General features: G+C 49.8%; 1 protein-coding gene across 8 annotated transcripts in view; it reads right to left on the reverse strand.

Annotated features, from left to right (window-relative positions):
- Ssbp3 (single stranded DNA binding protein 3) overlaps positions 1-18,771 on the reverse strand; it is a 157,560-nt gene that overhangs the window by 39,219 nt on the left and 99,570 nt on the right. For all 8 annotated transcript variants that reach the window (XM_058581493.1, XM_058581491.1, XM_058581492.1 and 5 more), the window contains one exon: positions 5,731-5,820. In XM_058581493.1, the coding sequence (XP_058437476.1) occupies positions 5,731-5,820 (90 nt within the window). The remainder of the gene's footprint in view (positions 1-5,730; positions 5,821-18,771) is intronic.

Here is an 18,771-nt window from a genome sequence, read left to right on the forward strand (position 1 = left end):
TACTTCACTACAAAATGGGCAGATGGTAGAAATGTCTTCTATACAAAGACACAAATAGGCCTCCCTCTTTTCTCCCCAAGACCTGGGATCAGAGGCTGAAGCCTCACAGAGGCAGGGCTCAATCATTTCCACTTGGCATAACGTCAGACACTTCAGACAGCCGTAGGAGCTCTCTGGAGGCTGCCTCTCTCCTGGGAAACCCCAGCCACGTCTGCCACAGGAAGGAGAGGAGCTGTCCCTATAATCACAGTAGGAAAGGGCTGGGGTCATGTGTGCTGCTCTCCTCTTATTTGCTGGATCATTTCTCTGGTTTCTGGGCTGCACGCATCGTTTGCTCCTTCTGGTCTTCTCTCCCAGAACTGATGGGGAGGGTACTCTGGGGACAGACCTCAACCTCTTTTCAAGGCGGGTGGGACTGGTTGGCAGGAACATGGACTCACTGACAGGGGACAAGTCAATCACTTTTTACCCTTCCCACCACAGTAGAGACTATCTGGGGAGGTTCAGATCAGGGAAGGCTAAGTTTTTGGGAGAGAGCTAGGCCCCTTTGATGCCTCGGGACTGTCTTTTCTGGAGAAGCACATCTTTAACTCTGTGATCTCTGTAAGGCCAGCATCCACCATTCATGTGGTCAGGTACTTCCTGAGCACCAGCTGCAGCACCCAGGTTCTGAACCTGGAAATCCTTATTGGATGGTGCCCACAGAGCCACTGGGGCAACTGCAGGGTAACTGTTCAGGAATTCAGAGCTAGCCCAGGTACTATCACCGAGCTTAGAGTGCTTCAGTGGTTCTTTGCTGCCCACCAGACGAAGCCCACACTCTTCAGCAAGGGCTGTCAACAACTGCCTGGCAACCTTTGCAACCTTCCACCAAGCAGCTCTCACCCACCTCACTGTAGACATGGTCTCAGCCAGGCCTGCACTGCTACCAAAAGCCCTCCCTGGTCTCTCGTCTTGGCATGCAGGCTTCTCCGTCCTGCTACAGGGCATGGTTCACCTGTCAAGTCTCTCTGGGAGGCTAGTGGGCAGGCTATTTCAGTTCCATTCTAAACCCCAGCCATGTGTACGTGAGAGGTGGCTGATGACTATCACTAACTCCATGCCTTCTCCCTCTGGAATTCCACTTCCACATCTATGAAGAAGAAATCTAGGCTACACTGGGATGGCAAATAAACAGGGTCAACATGTATTTCCATTACATGTCCACCCATGGCAGACATGGCCAATCAGCACCTGTTGAGCCTGGACATAGCTTCAGAATCATTCTCAACACAGTGTTCCTAGCAGTGACCACTAGTCAAGCCCAACCTGCATCTAAATGGAAATCTGTTACTTTTGAGAGAAAATGGCCATTGTTGCTTTCTTTCCTTAGACACTTAGACCTGTATCTATACTTGGACTTCTAAATGCTATCGAAGACCAGCAGCTTGGGAACTGGGAATCCTGGGATTAGACTCCCATTATAGTTCTGGCTTGATAATTTTGAGGAAGGTCATTCACCTTTCCAAGTCTCACTTTCCCAATCAGTCATGCCTCCTCTGCACAAACACTGTGATCAAAATGAAAACTAGCTGCACGTTTTAAAGCTACATAACTAAAAACAATTATTGGAATTTAAAAGCAAAACAAGACAAAAACAATCTGTACCAAATGCTCTGTTCCCCATGACCCCTGTTCTCTTATCATTCCCCAGTTCTAGACCTAGAAATCCTTATTGGATGGTGCCCTCTTGGGGCCAAGAACTAAGAGACCTACCCAGACCAGTGGGCCTGGTTGAGGCCACACTGGGTTTGCCAGATGTGCAGCCAGAGTTAAGCTGCATGAAAGGGGGAAAATGCCACTGCTTGATTAAGTAAAATCCATCTGGATCCAAAGCAGAAAATCAGAGTTGGAAGGGCCCTCAGAGACCATCTGGTCCAGCCTGTTCCATTGACTAGTGAGAAAACTGGGGCCCAGATATAGGGAGCAACTTGACCAAGGTCACTCAGCAAGTGCACGGTCAAGTCTTCTGTGTTCTATTTCATTCCAGAACACCAGTTCTGGATTCCCAAGGTGGCTTCCTATTAGATCCTCTCCATGGTCAGAATGCCAGATCTAGTGCTTTGGGGCTGGCTAGGTTCCTCTCCTGTAACATGAGCAACAAAAATAAACTCAATTTAAACATATACTGTCTTCCTAGTAGATGCTAAGTGCTGGGGATGTCAAGATTAGGACCTTTTTTTTTGTTTGTTTGTTTGTTTTTAAATAAAAAGGAACAGAATCAGAGTGCCCTTGTTAAATTCTACTAAGCCCCCAAGAGTCCCACACTATTCCTCTATTCCCCAACCAGGAAGTATGGTCAGGTCAGTTCTCACCCATCCCTTAACTTGCTACCACACACATCTCATCATATTGTATCACAGGACATTGCCCATCTCAGAAACCTGGATATCAAAGGAGAAAAAGAAAACAAGCCAGGTGCAGTAGTGCAGGCTGGTAATCCCAGCAACCTGGGAGGCTGAGGCAGGGGGATTGCAAGTCAGCCTCAGCAACTTAGCAAGGCCCCGTCTCAAAACACATAATAAAAAGAGTTGAGGATGTAGCTTAGTGGTAAAGTGCTCCTGGATTCAATCCCCAGTATGGAAAATAAAACAACACAACACAGTCTAATGTGTGAATGGCCCAACCCCTGCCTCTAGGAGTGGACCTGAAGCCTGGTAGTCAAAGGCCTGAAGAAGGAAGTCCCGTGTGTTTCTCTCTAAGGATTTGGGACTGGGAGTAGACAGATGCTCCTTCCCACCCACCCTGAGGCCCCTCTGGCTTCCAGATTTAGGCTTCTCACCCCAAGCCAACGTCTATACCAACTGGCGGTATGGACCTGACTTGAAAATTTGTCTGGCCACTGTGGACAGAGTCTGGCCAGAGCTGGGTCCAGTCACCCCAGGCTGGCTCCCTGCAAAAGTGTTCTTATAGCACAGCCACCGCCCAGGCTGCAGCTAAAGGAGGGAAGAACTGCAATTGTCCACAGGAGATAAAAACTCTCGATACCATCTCTATTTCCCTTCTAATATCAGAATGGCCGCATACAAGATGAGTGAGGGGCAGGGCTGGCAATCAATAGCTAATATTCCTGTTGTGGGCTGGCCTGCTCCGGAAATGGGCTGCCACTACCTCCTTCCACAGAGATACCCTTTCCCCTCTGCAGGGACCCAGCTCAAATGGTCAGTACCTTGGCAAGGAAGGACCATGCCAAGTACTTGGCCTACCTAATTCCCATTTCATCTGACTGATGGAGAAGTGATACTAGAGAATCAAAGAAAAGAATCACCCAGAGAGACCCAGGAAACAGAGAGGCTAGGGCTTATGGCCTCCTACTGGATGTCCCAGCCAGTCTGTACAGTTCACCCTGGATAAGGGAACAGAAATGACCTCAAGTCAAGAGGGCTACCTCTGTACAATGGTGACTAGTGGTGGCTAAATAAGGACAGGAATCAGACTGGGTTTTCTGACCACACACCCCCAAGCGTCACAGGGGAGGATCTGAGAAGTATGTCTGGAATTAGGCCTTAACCCTGAACAAGTATACCAAAGCAGGAAGTTGGAAACTGCTCACAAGTCAGGCAGACTTGTTCCTTGTCCTAGACTCGGGCCGAAAGAGAAGTTGATGGCCTAGATAAAAAACAAAAAACACAATTGGCTACTGTCCACTTCTTCCCACAGCACTGACCCACAGCACACCCCAGATACCAGCAAGCAGTCTCTAAAAGGATGCACAGGGGTGGAATGTGGTGCCTGGATGGGCTCCGTGCACTAGGCTGGAAGTCACACCTGCCCCGAATGAAAGGTATCCCTGGTATCAAGGGTGAGGACATGCAAGCTGGGAGAGAAGACCGGTGGGAAAGGCTACCAGGTGGGTGCGGAATACCCATCTGTAGTGGCAAGGAAGATGGCTGCCCTTGGTGTGGGTCAACCCACTGACAGCAACCCCTTGGGTTTTCCTTCTGGGGAAGAGCAGCAGCTGATCTTGCTCCTGCCTTTCTTGGGACCATGGTTTTCCAGGGGATTTAAGGTCTTTCTCTTGGCCTTTTGTCTACATTATCTAAAGCCGCACTCCAAGCCAAGAGCCTAGCAAGTCCTGGTCTAACCTGGAGCCTTACACACCTTGAGACTGCTAGGGCGGAGCCCGTCTCCAAGAGTCAGTTATAGTCTTAGTTCTGGCAGAATGCTGGGAATGCATACGGGTAGGTATATGGCCATCTGATGCCCTGAGCTGCCAACCCTGCATCCCTTTCTTTCCTCTCACCACCATTTTGATGGTGGACCTGCTGTTTCTATTTTAGGGCAACACCCACATTTCACTGATGTAATTCTTGACTAGTGAGCAATGTGTCCTGATCACCCTATCCTGGGAGTTAAAATCAAACACAATGTGAAATCTTTCAGTGCAGAAGCGCCTTCCAGGGTCTCCCTCACATGGGAGAAGCCCCTGAAACCCCCAAAGGCATTTGTCACTCCTGTGCCGGGGAGGCCCTTGCCTCTCAGGGCAGCCTCTCTTGCTGCTGGATGTCCATGGGCACAAATTCTGGATTAAACCAGGCACAAGACTCCCGGGACTTTGCTTCTCTGGCTCTAGTTTTGAATCCCTTGGCTTCACAGAAAAAAATCTTGGCCCTCTTCTCTACACAACCGCTCTTTCTGTATTCTTCCTCTTCTTCTTTTAATTGTGAGGCAAGGTTTTACTAAATTGCCCAGGTTGAGCTAAAACTTCAAATTCTCCTGCCTCAACCCTCCGAGCTACTTTGGATAACGTGCTTGCACCACTGAGCCTGGTGGCTTTCTGTGTTCTTCCTTGGGAACACCAACCCTTCAGAAGGTGTGGAGAGTCAGGTGCATTCTCTAAACTCTGTCCCGGACAGTCTTGAACAAACGAGCGATGTCCCAATCAAGAGGTTCATCATCAAGTTCCTCACAGCCCTGCACACTGATACCTCTCCCAGTTTCAAATGTGGCTTAAGTGGAATGAGCTGCCAATAGGGAAGGGAGGGATGGAGGGGGGGTGTAGCCACACCCAACCTCAACAAAACAGAAAGCCTGATTTCACACACACACCCTGCCAAAAAGCCCAACAAGGTGTCATGGAGAAAGCCAGCTCCTGCCCCACATGGGATCTGTTCCTGCCTGTGGCGGGCAGAGCGCTGGCACAGATGCTCACGGGGCGCCGTCTGTGATCACACTCGGAAAGAATCAAGCGGTTAACCAGAGGGAAGGGATTCTGAGACCTGCCAGGATGGTGGGATTTTTTTTCTTTTTTTTTAAGATTACGCCTAAGGTTTGTAGTTTGGACAGGCAAAGTAAACAATGACAATGACAGCAGCAACAAAACAGAAACAAAGAACAGTTTACTCTTAAAAAAAAAAAAAGAAAGAAAGAAAGAAAGAAAAAGAAAAAAAGCCTTTTGTTACAAGAAAGCTCCACACTGGCTTGGAAGCAGCCTTGCGGCGTTGTCTGCCAAGCCAGAGTGAAGAAGCGCATACGATGCAGGAGGTGTCCGGTCGCCACCCCTTTCCCCCCTTCTCAGCTTTTGGAAGGGGTAGAGAAAGCAATGGGAAGGGAAGGATTTCAACCAGCACAGAGCAACTGTATTTAGACCATGGCAAACTGAGCTGTGCTTATTTTCTCCTCTCCCCGAAGCCCTGCCCACCTACCCCAGAACAGTGTGACAGGACACAAGACCCGCGGCCCAGCACATACCTGAAAGAAACCCGGTGGGATGGGGCCTCCAGGCATCCCATCATTGGGAGGAATGTTGCCAAGCACAGGGCTCGGGGCAGCTGCTGCACTCTGTGGAGAGACCAGGTAGCGGTCAGTGGCCAAACCTCCAACCAGATAGGGCTCCAGCCCCCACCCCACCCACAATCTTCCCCCACAGACCCTCCCCAAAGGCCACCTTCCTCATTAAGCCTTTCTAGCCCTGCCCCAGCTAAGCAGCATCCCACCAGTGATACGGCACGGGTATAGGATTGATGATCAGACCTCGCCCCACTTCCCAGCTGTTACTCACTGGGCAGGCAACGAACTCTTCAGTCTCCACTGCCTCATCTTTAAAATGGAAGCACAGTGCCCACCTCTTTGGGATGCCATCACCATGGCAAGAGATGAAGCCAAAGGTACATCCTGTAGTGTCTGGCAGAGCAGTTTTAAGTGACCAACATGTCATGACTTTTATTGACATTATGAGATCGGTGCCTTATCCACCTGCTGTTCTAAAAAGCTCTCTGAGGGTAGGTGAAGTGATTTATAAATTTTGGTGTGTTCTTGGCCCCTGCAGGGTCCTGGGTGTCATTACTTTTCTCTTTAAATGCTGCTATTCTGGCATCCACCTGGTACATCTGCCTCAACAAATGCCTCCCAGGGGTGAGCAGACGTCACTCTCCCTGCTTGGCCTCTTTCCAACAATCTGTATCCAACCTGTTCGTGCAGCCAGCATGTCTGTGCCTGGCTCTGCTCACACAGGCAGGGCTGAGGCTGCAACGCCCAAGCCCCGGCCTCAAGGAAGTCACAGGCCTGATTGTACTGCCTGGCCCATTCCCTGCTCCTCCCATTGATTCCAAACCTCCAGCTGCTCCTCTTGTAGAAGTCCACCTCCAAATAACCTTGGTGGTCCCCAAACTCCATCATGACTGAGAATGTAGACTTACTCACTGATCATCTCCCAGGGTCCAGACTACTCTCTGGGGTAGAAGTGAGCACCTCAGGGGTAAAGAAACAGGGGGCCTCTTTCCGCCTCATAAGTACAACCTCCTTCTCATCACTACCTTGAAGCAATCACTTTTCCTTCCCTTTTCTCATCCATAAAAGGAACCAGAGCCCTTAGCTTTCTGAAGGGAGGAAATGAAGGCTCCTATTAAAACGGAGCATGCAAACAAACAATTTCACCAAGAACTGACACCTGGTCTCCAATACTGTCATCTGGACTAAGAAAGTGGACCACAGGCAAGTCACTCGGTCTTTCTGAATCTCTCTTCTGCAAAAAGTAGGGTAGCCGCTGGGCACCATGGTGAGCACCTATAATCTCAGAGGCTTGGGAGACTGAGGCTGGAGGATCATGAGTTCAAAGGCAACTTCAGCAACTCAGTGAGGCGCTAAGCAATTCATGAGATCCTATCTCTAAATAAAATATTAAAAAAAAGGGCTGGGGATGCGGCTCAGCAGTTAAGTACCCCTGGGTTCAATCCCTGGTACAAAAAAAAAAAAAAAAAAAAAGTAGGGTAGCCATTGTTCTACCTTTGCAACAGGGTTGCAAAAGACTGAGAGAGGGGGCTGGCTGTGTTCTATAAGCTGGGAAGCTCTGACTATGGGAAGGAGGGACCCAGTATGGGTATGCAGTGGTGCTAGAGATCTAGGTCTCCTTCCCTAGATCTACACCCACATGGGGAGTCTGCTGGGTTATACATTAGATATATTATTGTTTGAGGTTAATGGTTGCGTAAAAATATAACTTGGTGATTAGCACCAAAAATTAGTCCTCTGTAGCAGAAACAAATTTTTTTTTAAATAAGGGTGAGATAAACATTCATCTGTTTTCTTTCAGAGACTGATGTTAACATTTAGCTCTTTAATCCTTCATAGAGGTATCATTATTTAACCAATTTAATAAGAGACACTAAATCATTATTTTCTAGCTTGGTAGTTAGTATCTACTTGTATTTGGTAATCTAACTCATCTTTTTAATTGTTACCCTTCACTCACTTTTTTTTTTTTTTTTGAGGTACTGAGGATTGAACTCAGGGCCTCCCACATGCTAGACAAGCCCTCTAGCACTGTACTACATCCCCAACCCTTTTTAAAAATTTTGAGTCAGGTTCTCACTGAATTGCCCAGGCTGGCTTCAAGCTTGTGATCCTTCTGACTCAGCCTCCTGAGTAGCCGCGATCACATGCACGAGTGAGCCACCACACTCGCTGACCACTGCTTCTTACACTAGACATTTGTAGATCTACTTTTACGGTGAGACAGTCATGTCCTTTGTTACTTAGGAATTTGACCATTTACGTATCAAAGTACAGGATAAGAGCATGTTACAAATTTAAAAACAACAACCTAAATGAAGCGTGAGCCCGTTCAAGCACTGATGCATTACTTATGAGGATCCTTCACTCTAAGAGGTGGTTTTCCTATGCAATTAGCAGTAGGAACTGTGGGTGAGTGGGAGGGAGGTCTTTGTTTCTTTGAATGTAATGATCAAGGTAACCATGGTCTTAGTAAAGAGATGGAGTAATTCTCTGAAATCTAGGATGGAGGATAAGTTTTGCTACCCTTCAGTTACACTAGTAACGTCTAAGGGGGCAGAAGCCGAGGAGATGACTTTTATCATTTAACACCTTCTCAGGCAGCAAAACCTAAGCAGACCTCTGTGGAGTCTAACTTTGTGCCCTGGGTTATGGATTATTGCTGTTCCCCTCTGACTATGAAGCAAACATACTACCAAAAGAAAACTTCCAAAAGGCCAGAAGAGCAGCAACTGGTATGTTGGGAGACAAAATCCAATCTCAGGGACACCACCCTCTTGTGGTTTAACAGCAGGGGCTGTTTTACCCATCTGCAAGACCCACCAATAGATGAAGCATACAGCAAGTGTTCAATAAATGATTACTACTTGTATTATTCAAAGACCTGCTCACGCCTGACCATCTGGAGCCAGGCCTTCCTGGATTGCTAGGAATCAGCCTCTCCCTGCGGTTTCCAGCTTTGGGTTAGAGCTCCATTAAGGCACTCAGCAAAGCGCCTCGTGAGTTTTCTTTAAAAACACAAAACCCAAGCCCAAACCCAAACCCCCTGACATTCACAGAGGTCTATGGCATGCCAGGGCTGCGGTAGGTGCACAGAATGGAACTTCCCCACTAAAGTTAGAAGAAAGAATACTAGATTCAGAGGCTAGACACCTCACGCATGGGCTCAGGTCTTGGGTGAGAACATGCAGAAAAGTCCCTTCTCACATGGGGACAGTTTCCCCATGTGTGCAGTGATGGATTAGAAAAGGGGACCACTAAGGACCTTCATCCAGGGGCCCAGGCTCTGCCCAGCCCAACCCACACACGCAGGGAATGGGGACTGGAAAGAGCAGTTCTTGCAGGAACAGAAAGGCAGTCCTCTTTCCACAGGACCCTGAATTCCAACTCATCTCTGTTCTTTACAAAACATTTAACGAAAAAAAGATTAAAAAGCACACAGAGCCTGCAGGTACCAGTGGCTGACATTTGGGCCCCAACTACAGGCCTTTCACCCCAACAGTTATCCATATATGTGTACACACATGGACTTAAAAAGAAAGCAGAATCAAACCAGGTGTGTAGTTAGGTAATGTGTCGTCTTTCTCCCCAGGGTCTGGGATCGAACCTAGGGCCTCATCCATGTCAGGTGAGAGCTTTACCACAAGGTGACATCCCCAGCGTGACTTGCACGGCTTTTATAAAAACGATGTAAAGGTCTTTCACAGGGTGATGTGGCCCTGTGGGGCCAGCTGCTTCCTTTAAGCCTGGGGTATCCAGTCTAAAAAGCTGGAGGAACCCTCCAAGGACTGCCTGAGGCTCTCTCTACAAGGAAGTTTTGTTCCTGGCCAGGGAGGCTTCAGAGGAGAGCTTATCCTGTAAGTTTCCCTTAAAAGACTGGGTGTCATCAGGCACAGTGGGGCATCCCTGTAATCCCAGCAACTCAGGAGGCTAAGGCAGAAGGATCACAAGTTCAAGGGCAGCCTCAGCAACTTAGTGACACCCTGTCTCAAAATATGAATAAAAAGGGTTGGGGACGTAGCTTAGTGGTAAAGCACCACTGGGTTCAGTCCATAGTACCCAAAAGAAAAAAAGACTGGGTGTCACAGGGTGGGATCACAACCATTGGGACTAGGGGTTCCCTCGAGTCCTTCCCCTCCACCTCTGTGCCCAACGAAACCCACACCACTGTCACTTCAGGCATCCTCTGCTATCGACAGCTGTTGGGCTTTCCACAGGGAGGAGACCCTGGAACACCACACCATAGACCTACCCAAGGAGAAGGATGTTCACCCCCTACCTGCCCTGTTCACGTAGAGGAGCAGAATTCAAACCTGGGGCCAAGTGACTAGAAGGGGCTGTGAAGTCAGGCTAAGAAAGGACTTTTAGTTTTAACAGTAGGAATGATTTCTAAGTAGAAGGACCTTGGACCTAGGAGAACCCCACCTTGTCCCACCTCACTTTGTGCTAAGCATATTGACACCCTGATGACACAACCTACTCAACACCACCAGAACATGGACCCGACAGTCATGTGCCCAGGAGCCTCTCTGCATCCTAGGAGGAACTCCTTGCAGCGGTGGCTACATTCGTATCTCAAGGGCTAGGGACGTTCCCTACAAGATTATTTTCTGACCGCACCCCAGGAGCCCCAGTTATCTTCATTACAAATTACCATAGATCTCCCCATCCCTTTTTTTACTCTTTCAAAAATAGTTCTAAGTCAGGCATGGTGGCGTAAGCCTGTAATCCCAGCAACTCTAGAGGCTGAGGCAGGAGGATCAGCCTCTAGAGGCCAGCTTGGTAAAGTGCCTCTGGGTTTAATCCCCAGTGCTGCAAAAACAAACAAATAAATATAGATTAAAATAAAAATAGTTCTGCATATGAATAAAAACAAATGCTCAAAAGTCAACTGTGGGATTCCTTCCAGGTCAATCAACTCCTCCTGATCACCTTATAAGGCTACAAAAACTATATACTTAATTCTGCAAATCCCCTCCTTCCCTGCTCTGCCCCAATCCTCGGGCCTCAGTGTATAGCAGCACTGGTCACGAGCAAACCCACCAAGTGTGGCCTTTCTTGACTGAAACTCAGCTGAGGCTACGTGGCCAGAGCTAAAGGTGCCAGGAGTGAGAAGCATTGGTTGTGGTATGGTCATGTGCTTGTGGCTGGGAAATGGAGGCTGCCCTCCAGCGTGAGGCCCTCCTATGATGACTACATGAGGAGGGCAAAGATGTGGGTCTGATGTCCCAGGGAGGGAGGGACGGTTGCACCACTCTCAGTAAGACAGGCTTCCGGACTTGATGCAGATTCCTGGAGTACTCTAGTCCCTCAGGGGCCAAGTTTCCTAGAGAGAATTTTAGCAGCATCAACATGCTGAGGGTGCAGATGCAGGAATGAAAAGAAGGTAGAGAATGTCATCACCCAGACAGAAGGGCCAAGACTAGAGTAGTGGGGTCCACACAAGGAAAAGAAAGAAAGGTCTTCTGGCCTTACACACAGACCTTAGGAGAGGATATGTTTGGGAGAAAGGAGATTATGATTCTGCAGCTGGGAGAAAACACTGCTATTGCTATATGAAGACACAGACCAGCTGGCATTAAAAAATAGGTTCCAATGATACTAGGGAGTGACACAGGATCCCTGCCTTCAAATAGCCGGGGAGTTGTCACGTGGGAGGAGGGTTGGGTGAGCATCCCCAGTGCATAAGAATGGCTCTGAGTACAACAGTATATGTCCTAAGATACACAAAATTTCCCTGATCTTAATCTCAGAACCATCTGCCTTGGAGGAGGCGGGCTCTAATAATTGGTGGTGCTCACAGCAGAGACATGACAAAAGCCACATTAAAAGAAGACTGCCAAACCAGGTACGCTGGCACATGCCTGTAACCCTAGCAGCTCAGGAGGCTGAGGCGGGAGGATCGCGAGTTAAAGACCAGCCTCAGCAACTTAGCAAGGCACTAAGCAACTCAGTGAGACCCTGTCTCTAAATAAAATACTAAAAAAAGGGCTGAGGATGTGGCTCAGTGGTTAAGTGCCCCTGAGTTCAATTGCCAGTACTCCAAAAGAAGAAGACTGCCACATTACCTGCTGTCTCCCAGTGTTTCCTGGGGATTCTTATGAGAAGAGCCCTGCACCTAGGGTCCCAAGATCAGGTTTGGCTCTGGCTGCAAACCACCACTGTGTTTCTCGGACAGACTTCCCCAGTCTCAGGTATCTGGCAGCAAGGCTGCTGAGTTTCCGCTTCCAGTGACACTGAGGGTGTCATGGAGCTCTTCAACCAAGCCACCTGAAAAAAGGCCACACGTAGACAACAAAGTCCCAACCTGCCACAGTCAGGAGGTCCATCCTGGCACCTGCACTTCTTTCACAAAGTGCCGTTTCATTTCTGCCCCGTGGGTGACAGAATCACCTCGGAACACGGGAGAATCTGGAGAATCAATGATTTTTTCATTCTGCTCTCATAAACCAGGAGAGGGGAAAGAGGGGAACATTTATACCCCAATATTCCAGGGAAGATGTCATTTTTGTTCAACTATAAGGAAACTGAGGCACAAAGAAGTGTGTTATGTGAAGGTCCTGGGGCTAATGGGCTCTAAGTTCAGTTTACTGTCCTTCTACCTGACCCTCATCTTGGGTTCAAGAGGTCCAAGTATCAGTCCCTTCTCAATAATACCTGCAATTCTCAAGAAAAGTTCTGTGTACTTTTCAAATCATGTAAAGAAACAGCAGATCATTCAACACATGTGATGATCCTAATTCCTTCTCTGTGTGTGAGATCGCCTGCATGTTTTGCTCTTCCCTGAGTAAGCTGACCTTCTAACTTGGCTCCTTCTGACAAATATTTCAGTGAGTTGGCATTCACCAAAGGGTAGGGCGTCAGTGTGTCTGTGTGTACGTGTGTGTCAAGGAATGTGAGATACCACTGACCAGTCTGTTGCACCTAACTGGCAAATTATCCTGGGAAGAAAAGGAGGAACGAAGTAGGTGGGAAACTACTAGGAGAAAGGTTACGAGTGCTTGATACGCATCAGAAGCATGCAGCAAACACTTGCTCCTAGGGACGCTGGATGGCGCTGTGCCTGCTGGGACAGGAGATGACGGGGCACAACTCTGCCCTGAAGGTCTGGAAGATGGAATGACTCGTGGTGACAGAGAACTGGGGGATGTGGGAAGGTGCTCCAGCAGGCGTTGTGAGACAGGATTAGGGGATCAGGGAGGCTTTATGACGAGGTGGCACTCAAGCCAAGGCCGTAGAGGACGCAGGACTGGAAGATGCAAGAGGAGATATGGGCTGAGAGATTACTGCTGTCATCTCAACCCTCCTGGCTCAGGGCCTCCCGACAGCCTCTTTCAGAACGCAAAGCCCTGCAGCCTTCCATCACCCCTGCCTATTCCATCTCAGGGGTGGGCCGGGGTGGGAGGTTGGGAGTATGGGGCGTCCTTCCCTCCACAGGAGGGGAGCAAGCTGCCCACGACCAGAGTGTTCCATCCCAAGGGCTGTCACTCTGACCAAGCTCACCCTTCCATTTCCTCTCTCAGTCTTCCCCCAAACCCACACGAGAAAACAGAGGCCCCACAAAGTGAGGGACTTTGAGCAAGGTTACACAGCTCAGAGTGGGCAGAGCTAGGAGTCAACCTGATCTGCTAAAACCACATCCCCAGTCCTTGGCATGTTCCAGCTTCTCTGGTCCAAGTTTTGGGATGAACGTTTATAGACAGCAGTCACCTGAGAACAGAAAGGTCTGGGTCAAGCCTCAGTCTTTCCATTTACCAGGAGTTTGGGCACCTCACTTGACCTTTCAGAGCCTGCCTGTGCAGCTGTGGGGAACACAGCTGTCAGATGATGTGCCCTGCCAGGCTCAGACAAAGCAGGTGCTCAGAAAATGGCAGTCTGAGCCATTGACATAGCATTAGGTGGCACCAGACATGCTTAGTTTAGCACCCACTAATAGTACTGGGTATTGAACCCAAGAGCACTCTACCACGGAACACCCCCAGTCCTTTTAATTTTATTTTGAGACAGGATCTCACTAAGTTAAGACTGGCCTCAAACTTGTGATCCTCCTGCTCAGTCTCCCAAGGTGATGGCATTACAGGTGTGTTCCATTGTACTTAGCTAGACAGGCTTACTTTTTATGATTCTGAGAACACAGAGCAGGCTGGAGTGGGGAAGCGGGTCAAAGGGGTATCAGAGCTGTAAGAGCAGAAGCCACTCTTCTGAGAAGCAGCCTCTCTCTTCTCAGTAGCCAACACAGAGAAATACTAATAAAAGAGGGGGCCCCAGTCACACACTTTCAAAAGAAAGAGCAACTGGTTTCCCTGGGCTGGAGAGGGGAGGCCACCACACTCCTGGGACCTGCCCATCCATCCCAGGCAGCACCAGGCTTCTTCTGGGAATTGGATCAAAGGGCACATTTGGGTAAGAAGTGGAGGTGGAGTCCTGTGTAATTAATACCTCGCTTGTACCATGGATCCTGGCCAGGGCGTCCTCCTCCATGTGCACACACCTCCCTGGCTGGGCTACCCGGCATGGGTCCTGGGTCCTAGGCATGCACACGCAAGATAAGAGAGATTAAGGGCAAGTGGCCCCTCACAGATGAACACCGAGGAGTCCAGCAGGCTATCTGTACAGCACTGATTTTCTTCGTAAAGAGAGATGAGCTTCAGGTCCTGGTTTACACCATTAGCAAAACACCACACACGCACACGCACAAATCCCACTGTCTTAAGAAGCTACTTACAACCACAACATGTCATAGTAGGCCAGTGACAGCTCTTTAACAAGAACACTGGCAGTTGCTTCTGCACAGTGGAAAATTCCCTGGTGTGGACCGGCACACACGCTCAGTTCCAATGACAACTTAATCCTGCCAGGACGGAGGTGTGCAAAGAACCGAAAGTCATCGCTTCTAGAAACTGTAGAGTTTAAAAGAAATCATAAGGACCAAGGATGGGAACCCATACCTCCTCAGCTGGCATCCAATTTAGGGGGGACAGTCACTTTCCCTCACCTCATCCTCTGCTGTGACAGGACGAATGTGCAGTCTAAAAAGCTCACCAGGGTCCCCTGTTATCAAAGCCAGGGAAGTTTACACTTGGCAGGGAAGGGGCACATAATTCAAACCCGACATCCTCCTCTGAGTAAAGGAATGGGCTGGGAGTCCTTGAGTTCTCTTGACAAGCCAGGAGGGAAGCCAGCGAGCAGCCGCCCACCGCGGTTCCCACCGCCATCCCCAGCACACACCCGACACGTCGGCTCAGAGCGGAGCAGATGCCGCCTAAGCCTTTAAAGCACGCACTAATTGCACTAATTTAGCTAACAGTCTCTGTTTCGTCCCCCACCCGAGTCAACCAGCATCCTCTGGTACTGCTGGAGAGACGCAAGCTGTTGGCTTTAGTGTTATTTTGTCAGCCATTAAACGATTCATCGGAGTCATTAATTGATTTATTACTGCTGCCTGCTCAGAGGGTTTAGCAAATAAAGAATGATGTAGGTCACAATGCAAAGGAAATTGGACCAAACAACGCCACAAGGAGCTGGGCACTTACAGTATCTGCCGCTGTCCATTCCAGCAGCCCGCCACTCCCCACCGTCAGGCAAGGGACAGCATAGATGGCTCTCCTGCCTGAAATCCAGGTGCCAACTTGCCTCCTGAGCAGGCACTGGTATTGCCAAAGATGTAGGAGGTTGGGGACATTGTCTGGAGCCTCTCAGAGCTGGCTTCTGGACACCTGCCAGACACTGTCACTAGCAACTGAATAAAAGGACAGAGAAGTCTACACTGCTCCCAACCCCCAGGTGGGTGCTGAGCTGCAATGGCTGGGGCTGGAGCTGGGCCCACTAGGGATCTGGGGAGCCAGGGACAGTGCCTCCCCTGGAGGGGACACACTCCAGCCATGGCCTGTCTCTCTTGCACTGCCATGGGAGCAATGAGACAGCAACAGTTGATGTGTTAACAGGTGCCGCCTAACGCCTGGCCTTTTATGTACTTATCTCTGATCCTCTCAACAGTCCTACGGGGTAGTGGCATTATCTTCCCTGTGTAGAGAGAAGAACACTGAAGCTCAGAGAGCTGACCTGCCCCAGGCTGCGCGGCAGGCCAGGAAGTAGCAATCCTGGGACTCAAACACAGGCTACCTGGCTTCAAAGCCCACATTTCTTCCCCTCTACTTCTTCAGATTTACACAAAAGGGCCCAATACCTAGAGCTTGGCCCCATTAGAACCCTGACACAAACAGGCAGGAGATGAAGGGTACAGCCAACCCACCCCTTCCCTCCTCAGAGCTCCGACTCCTTCATTTACAAAGGACAGGGTCAAGGTAGGTGATCCCTGAGGCCACAGTGGGGAATGAGACTCAGAGCTCAGCACCTTCTTCCTCCTACTGCAACGCCACACCATGAGCGTGTGTCACTTGGAGCCCATTCCCTGTGAACGCTTCTAGAGGTGCGAGTGGGCCCTTCTGGGACCCTCCAGCAGTTCCACCAGTTTCCCTGCTGCCCAACCAGCTCCGTGAGCCCAGCCACATGGCAGCAGACCTGGGGACAACGCAAGAGGGCATGGTGCTGAGCTGAGCTGAGCGGAATATTAACATTTCCAGTTACTGGGTCACAGATTGTGTGTGTGTCCCTGTCTGTCTCTTTGTCTGTCTAAACAGCTCTGGTACCTGGTTTCCTAAGAACCAAACAGCCATTCTGCTATTCTGAATTGTTATCAGCTTGACAAAGAGGACTCACAGCGCTGTCCAGCAGCTCTGTAGAATCACCAGTCCTGGCAGGTTTTCAGAGGATGTCCTCTCAGGGGTTCTGTTGGTTTGTTCTCAAGGGTGCTGCTTGGTTTGCTCCCAAAGTGATGCAGAGGAGAGTCAAGGGAAGGTCAAGCACCTAGCATCAGTCTGCTTTTTGCTTCTTCTATCCTTGGCATCATCCTGGCCTATAACCCACGTTGGGGAAGGAGGGGGGCCTGTCGCTTTAAATTCACCAAGGAGAGTTCACAGGTATCTGTTGGGGTCTACCAGGCACACAGGATAGGGCTTTCTTCTTGGTAGTCCCCAAGAATGAGTCAGGAGCATCCAAGTGCACACATCTTTTAGGGGTCAGATTGAGAGTCTGCTACAGAGGTGGGTCAGGGGCCCAGCCTGGGACCAGAGGTGGCCAGTCCGAGGCTTTCTGAAGTAGTGTGAAGTGCACCAGCTGAGAATTCTGACCTGAACCTGTCTTGTGACACACACACAGGATTTTCCAAGGAGCCACCCCTGCTCCTCCCCTCACTAATACAGATGGTACCAACACTACAGGAAGGTCTTCTTCAGACTGAACTCAGGCTCCAATAAATGAGAAGCAGCAGCCTGTCGTTACTCACAAGTACTTAGCACCGAGCACCAGTGGCAGAGGCCTTTCTTTCACATATTTACTTGAAGAATCTGTCCAGCTACCTTTCGCACAGGCTGCTCCCTCTCTCTGGAATGCTCTCCTCCTCTCAGGCCTGGGTGATACTTCTTTGTCCTTTCTATGTTCCTCATCACAGCACTTGTCACACCTGACTGTTAATTCCTTATTAAATTAGCCAGCCGTCTTCCCAGAAATGGGGCAGAAGCAGTGTGCAAAGCAGAAGATGCTGGCTCAGTAAATATTCTTTGGATGAATACAATTCTTGCAGAAATCCTGTCTTTCAATAGTAGTCACCATGTCTACAAGGTCAAATTCCAAGACTAGCTAACCCAGTGACCTTCCACTAACTTACCATTCAGCTACACTCAGACAACTAGTCCCTCCCCACCAAGCCACCCCCAAAACCACACATACATCCTGCCTGTGCATCCCTCAGGACATGCTGTTCCCTCCTCCTAGAAACTCCAGTTTGGGGCACAGAAGAAGCCTATGTGCCGAGTGGCCAAATGACGTGGGCAGGCTATATTCCCTAGTGTCATTTGTCATATCAGTTCAGTACAGTACAGTGGGTAGGGATCATCATGGACCTCCTCCCCCAAGTCAGCGGTGATGACAGCTGCTGTCCGGGGAAACATCCGACAGGTAACGCACCAAGTGGAAGGCCTCAGGAACTCCTGCTGTCGGCCCCCTCTGGGAGAATCAAGGCCAGGCCTCAGGGACAGGAAGGGAACCAGGTGGTCCCAAAGCCTGCTGCTTATTCTCAGATAGGGTCCATGCCCTATGAAGAAAGCTGTCTGTTCCACTAGCCCACGAAGCTACTTTTTCCATAGGACTTGGAAAGGGGCCCAGAGAACTGCGTGTTACACATGGGGCCAGGAGATGGCAGAGGGGCGGGGGTCACTCCTGGGCCTGGGTGGAATCTGAGGGGGATGGCCAGGCACAGGTCCCATCCTGAGACATTTTTCTTCCTCATCCCAAAAGAGGCACCCCACTGACAAAGTACTCTCCTGCCAAGCTGGGGACTGCCATCCACGGCTGGACCCTCCAAGCCACAGATTTATGAGACGTGGTTCTTGGAAGCAGAGACAAGCCACAGAGCAAGCCCTGAGCTCACTGGGGAGGAATGCATCATCCTGGCTGGAGTGCCCCGCCCTCAATTCCTCACCCACAACCGGCAAGCTTCAGAGGGGCAGAGGGAAGGGGAGTCTGGGAGACCAGGCTCCCTGCAGCCCACAAGGGCCTCTGGATGTACCTGGTCCTGTCCCTTCCTTGTGTTGACCATGTCCTTGAAATGACACCAGTCCCTCATCAGTCAGGTCTCAGGTTCCCTCCCTGAGAAACACCACATGCTACTTTTACTTTCTCTGCTCAGCAAGTTCCCCTGTCCCCTTCCATTTATCTATCCACAGAACTCCTTGTCATCCATCAATGCCCCGCTTAAATGTCCTGCTTTCCTGGGCAGAACAGGCAAAAAAGGCCTTGAGTAGGTTCATAAGCCAGAACTCAACACTAGAAGATGCTGGTTTCCACCTGGTCCCTTCTGTGAACCTCCAATGTGTCACAGAGTGAGCAGACAGAGCACTGGACTCAGGACAGGAGCTTCAGCTCCCAGCTCCCTGGCTAACTCAG

Source organism: Marmota monax, unplaced genomic scaffold, assembly GCF_021218885.2.
Source record: "Marmota monax isolate L192 unplaced genomic scaffold, Marmota_monax_Labrador192_F-V1.1 WCK01_AAM20220418_F8-fsc00023, whole genome shotgun sequence".
NCBI classification, from domain to species: Eukaryota; Metazoa; Chordata; class Mammalia; order Rodentia; family Sciuridae; genus Marmota; species Marmota monax.